The sequence below is a fragment of the Glandiceps talaboti genome, chromosome 19 (genome assembly GCF_964340395.1).
Source record: "Glandiceps talaboti chromosome 19, keGlaTala1.1, whole genome shotgun sequence".
In the NCBI taxonomy this organism is placed as follows: Eukaryota; Metazoa; Hemichordata; class Enteropneusta; family Spengelidae; genus Glandiceps; species Glandiceps talaboti.
This window is the reverse complement of record NC_135567.1, coordinates 12,059,549-12,074,793: the sequence shown is the minus strand read 5'-3', so window position 1 is coordinate 12,074,793 and position 15,245 is coordinate 12,059,549. Positions and strand designations below refer to the sequence as shown.

The window sequence follows — 15,245 nt, the reverse complement described above, 5'->3', positions numbered from 1 at the left end:
GTATGTATCATAAAACACCTACACTTCTCACAGTTCATACACGGTCACTATCTTACATTTTCAAATTATATTTTTAATGACTACATTATCAATCAATAAATCAATCAATCAATCAATCAATCAATCAATCAATCAATCAATCAATCAATCAATCAATCAATCAATCAATCAATCAATCAATCAAAGAAAACAAACAAATAAACAAACAAACAAACAAACAAACAAACAAACAGACAGTTGGTCGGTCGGTCGGTCGGTCGGTCAATCAATCAATCAATCAGTCAATCAATCAATCAAAACAATGTTTTCAATCTTTATTTGCATAAACTAGGTCACTAGCCTTACGTTACGTTTATGTTTTTATATATTTACGGTCCAAACATATCTTTTATACCAAGGAATTGAATGATAATTATCAGAGTAGTTTTATTTTTGTTCTGTTCATACTTTCTTATCTTATGCGAGATATAGAATTTCGTTTGCTGGTTATTTCTTCTTTTTAGATATATTTATTTATTTATTTATTTATTTATTTATTTATTTATTTATTTAACTTTAACAAAAGTCAGGCAGTCCACATAGGAGACGATCGAACATCTATAAACATTGACCCCATGAATACTGCGTACAACACTGTATGCGGCTCGAAAATGAAAAATCGTTGCTAATTACTTGAATTTTGCAACTAAGCTCCACACCAATCTCAGGTGACTGTGATTCCCTAAATATATTTTACTATTTCTAAATATATTTTACTATTTCAAAAGGGTAAACGTTTACATGCCAAAGTACGGTGAGATTTGAATTCCATTGAAATGTTTCAGGGAAATTTGAGCGTGAGGCGTATTGTAACAGATTCTGTCTTTTCATGGCTCTTACAGCTTGTCCGTCTGGTCGTTATGGTCCAGGGTGTACAAAACGTTGTCGTTGTCCAAAACGATCTGTATGTAACTTAGGTGACGGAACATGTACCTGTACACATGGGTGGACAGGAGACAACTGCAACATGCAATGTGACTTCCAACACTATGGGCCTAATTGCTCACAATTATGTACTTGTCAAAACAACGCCACTTGTGATCGTTTCCATGGTAACTGTAACTGCAATCCTGGTTGGATGGATTTAGATTGTGGCACCCCCTGTCCTGCACACCTGTACGGAGAAAATTGTGAAAATGTATGTGAATGTGACAACGGCGCCACCTGCGATCATGTCGATGGACGTTGCACATGTGAAGTAGGCTGGACTGGAGAACATTGCACCGAATCGTGTGATTTTGGCTTTTATGGTCCGAACTGCAAAGAACCATGCAATTGCAGTGCTAATGGACTGTGTGATCGTTTTTCTGGCTGTATATGCAACCCTGGTTGGATTGGTGGAACTTGCAACGAGACGTGTCCAAATGGTTACTATGGTGACGAATGTAAACAAATGTGTAGCTGTCCGAATGCAACGTCGTGTGATTTTGTTAATGGACATTGTACAGGTAAGTCTAGCTTTCTCACCAAGTTTGTAAGACTTGCAAGATATATGCATTTCAATGTAGAGGCTTACTTGAGATTAGGATTAATATTTTGATTGTGTGAAAAACCGTGCAGAGCTAAATAAAACGTCCAGAAGACAGAACTTATAAAAATGATCCTATGTAATCCTTATAGCTCCACTGATAAGATAACAATAAAGTGATGACCTACATTTGAAACATAGCCCTTCAAAGAATGGCTAAAAACCTGTTTAAATATATTGGAAATATATATGTTTCATGTATGAGTAAAGATGCATGGACAAGCTAAATCAGTATATAACATTCCCTGAATCGCAATATCCAACATTAGATATCACTAGCATTGGTGACAGAACTTTTGCAAACCTGCCATCTTGAATGAGGCATGATTGGAAATGTATTTGCTATCATTGCTCTATATTGTATTAATGTTTTCTGTCAATGTATTTAACAAATTATCATATTTTGTTATCAACACATTTACTTGACACTATACGAAAAGTCCAATTTACCCACCTTTACCCAACCTTTACCCTACCTGTGACCCACCTAACTACCATCTCTGTCAAGAGGTAATATGAGACGAGGTGACACTTTTGACTGCCTACAACCCCCAAGGGGAGAGGTCATCGGGGGTAAATTAAGTCAAAGGTGTCACTTCGTCTCATACTCACCACATTTACACATCCTCTGCTAAAGATTTACCCCGGTGGAAAGACATGGACAAATATGACTTTTCGTATAGTGTGAGGATTCCCTCCTGTCATCCAATGTTAGGCATTCCAGCAAATTAAAATAACCCAGCCCTTCACATTTGTTAGTGTTTAAAATGCAAATAGGCTTTTGATCGACTTTTACTTATTTCTTTTTGTTTCTACACACTACTAACAGTCAAAGGAAGTAACTAAACTTTACAACTTCCTGTTTCCATCATTGATACGATATTATGACAACCGAGATAAGTTGACAAAGGTATGAAGAGAAAATTTGATGGCCAATCGTGCAGTTCTCCATAGTAGGATTGTTATGTTGTATTTCTCCAATCATTTGTCTCCATGGTAACGCTCTATATTTAGATAATGATCAAAAACACTCTAAATAAACTCAAATAAATGTTGTGTTAATTTATTTTTTAGACTGTCCATTAGGTTTTCACGGTCCCGGATGTAGTCTAAAATGTGATTGCCCAGCCAATGCGATCTGCGATGCAGTTGACGGTACGTGCACTTGTAACCATGGTTACGGTGGTGTACATTGCAATGAGTCATGTGACGTCCAGCACTTTGGACCAAACTGCAAACAGCAATGCAAATGTCAAAATGGAGCTGCTTGTGACCGTTTTACCGGACTTTGTACTTGTACGGCAGGCTGGTATGGAGTGGAGTGTGCGTCTTCATGCTTACCTGGTTACTATGGCAACCGTTGCCTTGAAAAATGTGACTGCCAAAACAATTCCACGTGTGATCCCACTGACGGCACCTGTCTGTGCGATCCTGGCTGGCATGGAAAGAACTGTACCTTGCCATGCGAGCCTGGTTACTATGGCAACAACTGCAAACAACTTTGCAATTGCCAAAATAATACATGTAATCCAATTAGCGGACAGTGCATTTGTCCACCAGGACTACAAGGGGAATTCTGTAACGAGCCTTGCTCAGTTGGTTACTATGGCAACCAGTGTAAAGAAAAATGCACTTGTAAAAACAATGCAACATGTGATATTGTGACTGGGTTATGTTCTTGTTCTGATGGGTGGACGGGGCCTGACTGCGCACACCCCTGCCCAGATGGCTTTTACGGAAGAAATTGCACAGAGATGTGTCTTTGTGAAAATGATGCAACGTGTGATCGATTCAGTGGATGTGAGTGTTCTCTGGGATGGATTGGTAAGAACTGCAATCACCCATGTCCAGACGGATATTATGGCAAAGGATGCTTCTATAAGTGTAGTTGTCCAGCTGGTAAATACTGTGATAGAGAAACTGGTGGTTGCCATGGTGAGTACCTGGATGTTTGGTTGATACAACAAAACCCAAAATATAACCTATAACGCCAAAGTGAAGCGTTTTCTATGTGTACCATAACCGTTAATAGCATCCATATCAAGTACAACCCATAACACCAAAGTAAAGTGTTTTCTATATGTACCATAATCGTTTATAGCATCCATATCAAGTGTACAAGTATACTGTATACTTTGCTAATTGACCACATGAGAAAGGCCACATGCTAAGCTTGTAAATAAACCAATTGAAAGTATACTTTTACACTTGATATGAATGCTATAAACGCGTGTAGCACATAGAGAATGTGCTTTACTTCAGTGTTACTCGTTGTAATATGAATGCTACAAACGAGTGTTTCCTAGTTTCCATCTACACAAACATATATTTATTGTCCTAATGATAATGGTTACCTAAGTTATGTCTGTCTGACTGACTGACTGACTGACTGACTGTCTGTCTGTCTGTCTGTCTGTCTGCCTGCCTGCCAGCCTGGCAGTCTGTCATTGTGTTTCTGTAACTGTGACAATACGCAGCCATAAATCCACATACAATAATTGTACAATTTGCGCCCAATGTGTCTGTGAAGTAACCAAACCATAACCAATTATTTCAAGATTTTTACTGTCAAAATGTAGGTAGCATATGGGAATACCTACCAATGGAATTGCGATTCTTCAAAATTTCATTAAATATCTGATCATTTGTTTCAATGTTTTGTTCACAGATTGTCAACCAGGAAAGTTTGGCTATCAATGTCAAGTGACATGTGACTGTCGTATGAATAGTACCTGTAACATTATAGATGGTAGCTGTATTTGTATGGATGGGTGGATGGGTACACAATGTGACATACCATGTGACAGTGACCATTATGGCCCGAATTGCACTGAAACATGTTCTTGTTACAATGAGGCCATTTGCGACCGTTTTGATGGAAATTGCAAGTGTGCGCCTGGTTGGCAAGGAAACAATTGCACAATAGCCTGTGATCCCGGTTACTATGGAAACGAGTGTAAGAATCAGTGTTCTTGCCAAAATAATGCAACATGCGATGCGATACATGGGACATGTGACTGTACTCCAGGCTGGACAGGAACTGATTGCTCAATACAATGTCCTGATGGATTTTATGGCCCCGGATGTATCAACCAATGTCTTTTTCAAGATAACGGTGTTTGTGATAGATTTGTTGGTGTCATATGCCATCCAGGTTGGACTGGTAGATATTGCAATGAAACGTGTTCCAATGGTTACTATGGAAACAACTGTAAACATAAGTGTGAATGCCCAAATAATATGAAGTGTGATCCCATGACAGGACATTGTACAGGTATGTTATATGATTTTTTCATGTCTCTGTGTGTTTGATTGTCTCTCTTTCTGCATGCATGCCTGATTGTCCATATGTTTGTCAGTCCATTCATCCATCTGTCTGTCAGCCTGCCTGCTCACCCACTCACGTACTCGTCCATCCATCCATCTATCATCAGTCTGTCTGTCTGTCTGTCTGTCTGTCTGTCTGTCTGTCTGTCTGTCTGTCTGTCTGTCTGTCTGTCTGCAGTGTGTCTGTCTGTTTATCTGTCTGTTTATCTGTCACTTGTATCATGGAATGTGTTACAAAAAACTTCCAATCTTCCCGTGACTGCAATAATGAATAAAACATATCTGTAGTCAACAATATGGAGCACTTTGCATCAAACCTTTCGATACAGTAATCAAACCATAAACCGTAAATCCATGTAGCACTTTATCCAGTCTGGCTTTTATTTCTTTATTCCAAGATCAGAGTAATTGTTCTAATGTAAGTAGAAGATATCAGTAAACGTATCACAAAATTTCATGAAACATCATAGGAATATTTGTTTTAATCTTTTGTTCACAGATTGTCAACCAGGAAAGTTTGGCTATCAATGTCAATTTACTTGTGACTGTCGTATGAATAGTACCTGTAACATTATAGATGGTACATGTATATGCATGGATGGATGGATGGGTACACATTGTGACATACCATGTGACAGTGACCACTATGGCCCAAATTGCACTGGAACATGCTCTTGTTACAATGAGGCCATTTGCGACCGTTTTGATGGAAATTGTAAGTGTGCGCCTGGTTGGCAAGGAAACAATTGCACAATAGTCTGTGATCCCGGTTACTATGGAAACGAGTGTAGGAATCAGTGTTTTTGCCAAAATAATGCAACATGCGATGCGATACATGGGACATGTGACTGTAGTTCAGGCTGGACAGGACCTGATTGTTCAGTGGAATGTCCTGTTGGGTACTACGGCCCTGGATGTACGCAACAATGTCTTTTCCAAGATAACGGTGTTTGTGATCGATTTTTTGGTACCATATGCCATCCAGGTTGGACTGGTAGATATTGCAATGAAACGTGTTCCAATGGTTACTATGGAAACAACTGTAAACACAAATGTGAATGCCCAAATAATATGAAGTGTGATCCCATGACAGGACATTGTACAGGTATGTCTTTTTTTTCATTCGTCTGTCTGTCTGTCTGTCTGTCTGTCTGTCTGTCTGTCTGTCTGTCTGTCTGTCTGTCTGTCTGTCTGTCTGTCTGTCTGTCTGTCTGTCCGTCCGTCCGTCCGTCCGTCCGTCCGTCCGTCCGTCCGTCCGTCCGTCCGTCCGTCCGTCCGTCCGTCCGTCCGTCCGTCCGTCTGTCTGTCTGTCTGTCTGTCTGTCTGTCTGTCTGTCTGTCTGCCTATGTGTGTCTGTCTGTCTGTCTGTCTGTCTGTCTGTCCATCATGTTTGTAACAAATTTTACATACAATAACAAAAAGTTTACTTATTTATTTATCTTTTGTAATTTATTAAGTTACAAAGAATAAATTAACCCCCCTCTCACCCCCACCCCTAAAAAAACCCACAAAAACAATCCTCCCTATGGCCACTTTAATCATATAATGCATTGATAGTCAATAATTATTGTATCGATCTCTCTATATCTATTTATTGTTAGATTGTCCAGCCGGTACATATGGTCATTTCTGTCAACATATTTGCACCTGTGAACATAATAGCACTTGTGATCCTGTGACCGGTACATGCAATTGTACAGAGGGATGGACAGGGAAGTTATGTGAGGTGCCGTGTGACCTTGACAAGTACGGACCTAACTGTGATAACAATTGTACGTGTGTCAACGAAGCAGCTTGTGATCGTTTCAACGGTTCGTGCATCTGCCAACCTGGATGGAAGGGACTGCAATGCCACGAACCTTGTAATGAAGGATATTATGGGATAGATTGCAGTGAACATTGTATGTGTAGTAATTATTCCAATTGTGATCACGTGACTGGACATTGTGATTGCGACCCTGGATATCGAGGGAAACTGTGCAATAAGATATGTCGGCCTGGTTACTATGGGAACGAGTGTGAGCAACGGTGCACATGTAAGAATGGAGGAGTTTGTCATCACGTGTCTGGTTGTGATTGTTTGCCCGGATGGAAAGGGGAAAACTGCTCTGAGAAATGCCCGACTGGTTACTCTGGTAGCCAATGTAAACAGAAATGTGATTGCCAGCACTCTCGTACTTGCCACCATATAGATGGATGTATTTGTTTACCTGGCTGGCAAAATACTCATTGTGACCAGCAATGTGATCCTGGTTACTATGGAAACAACTGTACAGAACAATGTCCTAAATGCCGGGATGACATTTTATGTGATCACGTGACTGGAAGCTGTCCAGAATGTCCACCTGGAATTACAGGAAAATTGTAAGTCATACTATAGTAACCATTGAGTATTTTCAAAAAATGATGAACTTGCATTGGGAGTATTTTGGTCATTTATTATGTTACAGACTAATTTATAGGTAACAGAGAATATGCAATATATTGGAGTTTCGTGATGACTCCACTGCCACTGGGGTCACATCAGAAGGATTCTTTCAGTCATCAAATATTGGAATTATCTGACAGTTGTATTACATTCTTAATTGGTGAAATACACTTTTGTTGAGAATAGGGAACTTGCAAACCCGCTTGTTGAATGTTGCATCATGGGAAATGTGATAATAAATACTAATCAATTAGTATTGTAAACGGTGTTGATACATTGTTTGTAACGATAAATAATCAATTCATATTTACCCTGACCATTGTGGGAGGTTAATTTGATTAGTAGCTACAGATTAGGTATTACGATAACCACAGATAATCCCATAGTCCTTTGCGTCTGAACATGCTCAGTCTGGATTGCAAGTTCCCTATTCGACACAGTTATAGGATAATACCTTGTAAATTCACTATGTTTAGCAAAAACCTGGCTGTTCAACAATATAAAATGCTTTGTTTTCATTCACTTATCACATCAGATCTAGCATCCACAAGAACTTAGGCGGAAGTGACGTGTAGGCCTTGCAAGGCAAATTCTGTTTAAGGTATCATTGACTGCAAGTGTTATCATACAATAACAATAGAAACAGTCGACAACATGTTCAACGGAAGTTGCCTAGGTAAATACGTCACTTCCGCCTAAGTTATCATCATACCAGTTCCTACCTGATAAGTGAAAGTGAATGAAAGCACGGCATTTTACACCCTTTAACAGGCAGACTTTTATAACACTTTTAATTCAACAAAGTAACCATATTCTTTGATGGGATTGTACAATCAGAAAATAAAATATAATGAGTTTTTTAGTTAAATGAAGTTAATTTATGACTCAGACGACAGTGCAAAATATGTATAAATGTCGTCAGCTTGACGATGAAAAAAAAGTTGTAGGAATTTACAAGTTTTTATGAACGTTTTTTTATTGAGATAAGACTAAAAAGCCTTGTAATTTTGCTTGTATTTCAGTTGCAATGAGACGTGTCCTAGTGGATTTTACGGACAAGGATGTAATAGTATATGTCAATGCTGTAAATCTTGTCGATGTGATCCTGTGATTGGAGTCTGTCAAGGTAAGCTAATTTTGCCAATTTATATTTCATAGATTATTTATTTATTCATTTATTTCCAATTACAGCTAGTTGCCTGGTAGTGAATGTCACTTGAGGGTGACGATCATGGCCCCTCGGGGTTTGGTAGAAGATTTATAATGCTGTATGTAAAAAGAATGTCATTACATTACGAGGTAGAAAACAAACCCTGAAGGGGGGCATATATAAATGTATAGCCAACTAGGGGAGGCACTTCCCCTGCGATTGGGGATGCTTCCGCAAATTTGTGTTATATTGCCATATTGTGTGTGTGTATTGCGTTGTGTAGTGTTGTGTTGCGTTGTGTTGTGTTGCGTTGCGTTGTGTTGCGTTGCACTGTGCTGTGCTGTGCTGTGTTGTGTTGTGTTGTGTTGTGTTGTGTTGTGTTGTGTTGTGTTGTGTTTGGTCGTGCCATGCCATGCATTGTTCAGTGTGTGGCTCAGGGCTTTGTTGTGCTTTATTGTTTGTTTCCTTTTGTTTCATTTCAAAAGTTGTATTTACTTCAAAGATGAACATATATTTGATGATCTCAAATTTATTTTCACTTTGATTTCAGATCTACAAACGTCAATGCTGCCCCCTATACCTGACCGAAATTATGACAATGGAGGTTCTAGCCAATCAAATTACTGGATAATAGTCATAGCAGCCGTCACTGCTTTCCTCATTATCATAATTATAGCGATTGCACTAATCCTAACGTATGGGGGCGTCCTTGCAAAGAAGAAGAAAACTGGTTCTGCAAAAAGGTAACGATATAAAATTGTTTATGATAACAATTGTCGTTTTTGTATTGGCATACCATTTTAGGATGAATGTAATATGAAATAACATCTGAGTACATCCTGTAATATAATAGTGGCAACCATATTGTTAACAATCATATAGCTCACTTATTGACTTTTATATGACGTCATTTCCTGTTAGACTGTCGTCATTTGAGGTATCAAGGGGATCATTCCAGTATGACGCTGCACCATCACAGTCACGTGGTAATAGTTATATTGGAGGTATGTCATTTGTTCAGAAAGTCTGTCTTATATCATATTGTCATCTCTTACCAAGTCCTCTCTGTTTCACTGTCTCTATTTCTACATTTCTCTGTCTGTTCATGTCTGTCGGTCTGTCTGTCCGTCTGTCCGTATGTATGTATGTATGTATGTATGTATGTATGTATGTATGTATGTATGTATGTATGTATGCATGCATGCATGTATGTATCTATATATCTATGTACGTATGCACATATGTATATCCATCGATTGACCGAGCATCCAATCAATCAATCAATCAATCAATCAATCAATCAATCAATCAATCAATCAATCAATCAATCAATCAATCAATCTATCAATCAATCAATCGATCGATCGATCGATCGATCGATCGATTGATCGGTCGGTCGGTCGGTCTGTCAGTCAGTTAGTCAGTCAGTCAGTCAGTTGGTTTAAATTTATACATCTACAAACCGGGCTCAAAATAATTAATATATAACTTTCAAATTGAATATAATATTTCATTATTACAATATCATTTATTGATTTCTGGTCAATGCTTTCTATTTTCAGGTGATGAGGAAACGACATTTTCTACCTTTGTACAAAACCCTGATATCGTTGATAATCCAGATGACACGCTAGATAAAAGTAAAATGGAATATTTGATGTAGGTGAAGATTTCGTGATAAGAAAAAACAAAATATAAAATATTATATGCTGATCTGTATTGATAATTGATCTCTGTGAATGAATGTAGAGATGACAGCTAGAATGAAAATCAACCAAACTGCAAACAGAGAATGGTGTGAATATTTGGTTTAGGAGATAATGAGAACAATGAATGAATGACGTTGTAGCACAACTGTAAAGTTTGGGCAATATAATCGCTGTTGATAAGAACCGTTTTATCAAAAATATATTTCGACCATTTCTATTTGTTTAATTATTCAGATCTTTGAATGGTTATTCTCAACACATCAGTTAATTTCAACTTCATTGGACTCCCCAGGTTTTCACAAATTGTAATTAGGTATTATTCCCCACTACTTCTCTTCATTTAGCCAAGAAAAAAACCGAGTGACCTAAGGGGCCCTAATCACCACGAGTCACTTGACGAGTAGTTACAACCCTTTATGGGTAATGAGTATTTTCCAGCTGAATGAAAATAAATATTGGGGAATGATATAATTACACCACTGTCAGTAATATAAAACAAATCGTGGAAAATAATGGACATTTTGAGCGTTTTGACTCATATTACGAACACAACATAACCAGTGACGTATCTACACACGTTGTTGTGACATAGGCGTGCGTTATGTGACGTAGAATGACCAGAGTATATATTCCATTTTTTTCCAACTTTGCTCGTGCATGGTAGAAAGATGTCACTGTTGAAGTTTTTATTAAATCTTAACATCTTGAGGAACATTATCGACTTTGTCTAACGATGTAACACTATTGCGGGACATCCTTTTTACAGGTATTGTACAAATTAAATGAACTGAAAAAAAATATGTGTGATTTCTTTATGCTGTAGACAAGAATTTAAAATACATTCTTTTGCATTTTTTAAATGTTGTTTGGGTGGCAAAATGCTTATTTTCATGACACATATGAGCAAATTGATAAGTGAGACTGTGGACAGTTTGGCTAGCAAATAAATGAATGAAATATTAACCATGGCAACGACTTCCTTTCTGTCTCATTCTATACATCACTCACTCACTCACACACTCACTCACTCACTCACTCACTCACTCACTCACTCACTCACTCACTCACTCACTCACTCACTCACTCACTCACCCAATCGATCGATCAATCCATCCATCAATCAATCAATCAATCAATCAATCAATCAATCAATCAATCAATCAATCAATCAATCAATCAATCAATCAATCAATCAATCAATCAATCAATCAATCAATCAATCAATCAATCAATCAATCAATCAATCAATCAAGATATTCTTTGGTCAGCCAGTGTGCCTGTCATTGACAACTGGCAATCAAATACACCAGCAAACAGTTCATGATGTATGTATGTATGTATGTATGTATGTATGTATGTATGTATGTGTGTACTCACGCTCACACAAACATAGATTTATCCATATACATACATACATACATACATACATACATACATACATACATACATACATACGTACATACGAACGTTTATGCACATACATAAGTGCATACATACATACATACATACATACATACATACATACATACATACATACATACATACATACATACATACATACATACATACATACATACATGCATTTACTAACATATTTCAAACGAAACCATATATTAAATATTGTGTACAAACGTTTCTACTTTAATAATGGAAATTACCTTCCCCCATCCATACCATATTTCGTGATCACTTAAATGTTATTCACATTTTGATACTAACATCAGGCAAATTATTCAGAATACATTATATTCAGACCCTCGGCTTATCAATGACCGCGTACTGATAGACAATCATAAAGATAGATGCCATTATATACTTCTTGAAAATATAAACCATCAAAACAGGGTGTAAATTACTTATGCTAATACTCGTGCAATTTCCCTTGATTCCTTTACTATGAAAGGCTAATAAAACAGAGTATTAAATGTTGTTGTAAAAACACTGCCTTCATCATATGCTCTCTGAGAGCCGCCATATTGGATAGCAAAACATGAGCTGTATTAACCAATACGCGAGTGTAAACCAATTAACAGTAGAATGTGTAAACTGGTCGTTGGGTGCGCTATACAAAATGGCGGCTCTCTAACTAAGGGTTCAAGACAATATGCATATCACAAGCAGACAAATATGTGCCCTCGCACGTGTAACTCAGTATTAACAGGTTGAATAAATATGTTCGTCTAGTGGGAGTGGCAAGGGAAAATTAAATGGCTTAGTAATCCTAGTTAGTTGTATACCATAAATTGTGTGGTGATTGACATATTTTGGGGATGTTCCCCTAAGTATAGAAACGCACACAGAATATTAGCATCTCCAGCGAAAAAGTGCTTTTCTTCTTCCATACGCTCGTAGGTTCTTTTCAACCATGATGCAACCACACCTCGTTCGTCTCCATCAGATTTTACTGAACGTAATGAGGTTACATGGGGTTTGAATTCACCTACAATACCACTACATTTTAAGACACTCTTTACAGTGCCCTCTTGTGTATCATTCCCAGGTGAAAGAACTATCCAAAACATGGCCTGTTCATTCTCCTTTACTCTCAAAGTGATGATGAGTCGGTATTTCATACCACTGTACTGTGCACGTGGCATAAAATGCATGATGAGATGTTTCTTTCGATTTTCAAAGTCTACAGTACTAATCGTCACAAAGCAACCGACCCGACGAAGCCTGGGGTACCGACGTGGTGTCAATTTGATGTTTACGTATACAGTGTGTGATGTACATGTCCCCTTCTCGTTCCTCGCATCCCGTAGTAACTCGAAATGTAAACTGTGTAACATATCACTAGGCCTAATGTTTAATGTTGTCAATCCATTTTGTGACTCGAATCTGTACATTCGTCGTTCGAACTTTACATCTGTAAACTTTACAATGGATGAACAACTCATTCTGTGGAATTCAACCGCTTCGCTTAAAAAGTGCTCAAATTTAGAGGTATTATTTTTGCAAAGTTGCGACTTGTTAACGTTATCAAGCTGCTCAGGTGTCATATGAGGAAAACGAATTAGTGGCAACAACTTGGCAATGTATTCGTCAGTATTCTGTGTAGCCATCTTGGCCTCTATCCACTTAGCAACCCCCTTATATAACTCATACTCGTCAGTAACATACAGATCCGTTGTTTCTAATAGCTTACACAAATAATTAAAGTGTAATCCCACCCACTCTCCAGACACTAACGCCTCATCTAAATTTTCACAAATCAATTCAAAGCAACTTTTGGACAAACTTCCTAAACTAAAACTTTCTGCAAACTTCCACCACTGTAAAGCCGCGTTTACATTGCTGTTGTTTTCGACTTGTCTAATCATGTAATCTTCACATAAAGACTTAATCTGATGAACGTTGTATTTATCTGCTAAAGATAATAAAGGTACAACACTTTCAATATCTAAATCTATCTGACCACAATACATGAATCTTAAAAATCTCTCAAATACTTTAACACATTCTGGTGTCTCCTCTAAAGTAACGTCAGGTGTATTAGCATCAACCCAGCGGCCTTCTACCAACATGGTGCGGAAAACATCACTAAAGCTGGCCAGCAGAAATCTGTGTGCGTGGTACACCTTTGCTCCCACTTTCAACTCTATGTCACTGAGGTCAGAGTTGTTGAATAGATTTGTGGATAGGTCGGTTACAAAAGATTCAATTGAACCAACTGTTTCTTGGGATGATTGGTCATAAGTGCTGGTTGCCATTGCTTTGAACTGTAATTAAACAAAATGTTCGACATTATAAGAATGTATCATAATTGTACAAGTCGTTATATTCAAATTACGCGCTTCCTGTGATATTTGCCGTTTTCTTATAGCATGAATGAACCTGTTTTAATCTTAGACAGTGCCCATGATTTAATTCAGCTGTGCTAAAAGCAGAGTTTCCAAGCAACCTCAAACAGAGGCTAATCGTGATAACATTGACATTGAGATGCGAAGTTTCCCATAAAAGATTTACAAAATCGCATCAATAAATCAAGAACCTTTCATTTCTAAGCTGAATTATAGCATTTTCACACACCAGAAATCACCTTTTTTTTTATTACCCAAAACGCACATCTCTGGTGCAATCATTTTCATTTGAACAATTTCTCATCTACACACCTGGAGAAATGTCCCCTCCAAATATCAAGGCAATCGGATATATGGAGTAGTTCATTGGTCTTGTCTTAGAACTGAACCAAGTCAATTCAAATATGACCAAATAATGGCTAATGACATGTTAGCAAATCAAAATGGCTCTTCGTTGACTAGATTGCATCATACCCCAAAGCAAATTGACATATATTTGTAAGTCATATTTCATTATCTATTTACTAAGTTTGAAAGAAATTGGTCGATGAATGTCCAAGAAATAGCTCCGGATGCACGGACAGATGGACAGACAGATGGATTGACAGCTGGATGGAGCCCAATTTATAAGCAAAATGATCAAAAGTAATTAATTATACAAATTATTCATTAAAACTTTGAGCTAAATCAACTAACTATTATAGGTCATATGAACTTGTTCATATGTTCATTTTCATTATGACAGTAGTGTAGCGAGTTTTATTAAAACGATGCAGTAGTTTTTAAGGTATCGTGGCCACAGACAGGCACACAAGGGCAGACAGACAGACAGACAGACAGACAGACAGACAGACAGACAGACAGACAGACAGACAGACAGACAGACAGACAGAAGCATAACATAACCTCCTCTTATGGGAGGTATAAATAACCTATTTGGTATATATTAATACAAAGCTAAACATGTTTCCAATACTGTTACCCAGTCGGCCTATATGATTGTTAAAACATGACAAGGCAATATGTGCTAAATCATCGTGGTCTTACATACGTACCTCAGTCTGTTATTTGCTACAGTTAGTATCTGTATGGTTTCGGTAATGATGCGTAACAACAGGGAAATGTACCAGTACAAGTACCACCTCTCCTGTTGGATACAATCAGGATTGATTTAAACAAATGTTGATAACGCCATCATAAGGTACTAAGGTCAGCCACAGACCCACGAGTTCACTCAGTCTGTGGTCAATCGATTATTTAAGTT

General features: G+C 37.8%; 1 protein-coding gene across 1 annotated transcript; it reads left to right on the top strand.

Moving 5' to 3' along the window:
• The first annotated feature begins 4,660 nt into the window (after positions 1-4,660).
• On the top strand, positions 4,661-11,112 carry LOC144450239 (uncharacterized). The gene is made up of 7 exons (XM_078140831.1): positions 4,661-4,841; positions 5,394-5,999; positions 6,496-7,258; positions 8,345-8,448; positions 9,023-9,215; positions 9,394-9,476; positions 10,035-11,112. The coding sequence occupies exons 1-7, from the start codon at positions 4,808-4,810 to the stop codon at positions 10,133-10,135; spliced, it is 1,884 nt and encodes a 627-aa protein (XP_077996957.1). The 5' UTR covers positions 4,661-4,807; the 3' UTR covers positions 10,136-11,112.
• Positions 11,113-15,245: the final 4,133 nt, after the last annotated feature.

Coding starts and splice junctions, on each gene's coding strand:
- LOC144450239 (XM_078140831.1), top strand. CDS start 4,808: ATGAAGTGTGATCCCATGACAGGACATTGTACAG. Junction 4,842..5,393: donor CATGACAGGACATTGTACAG/GTATGTTATATG, acceptor TTTTGTTCACAG/ATTGTCAACCAGGAAAGTTT. Junction 9,216..9,393: donor AAAACTGGTTCTGCAAAAAG/GTAACGATATAA, acceptor ATTTCCTGTTAG/ACTGTCGTCATTTGAGGTAT.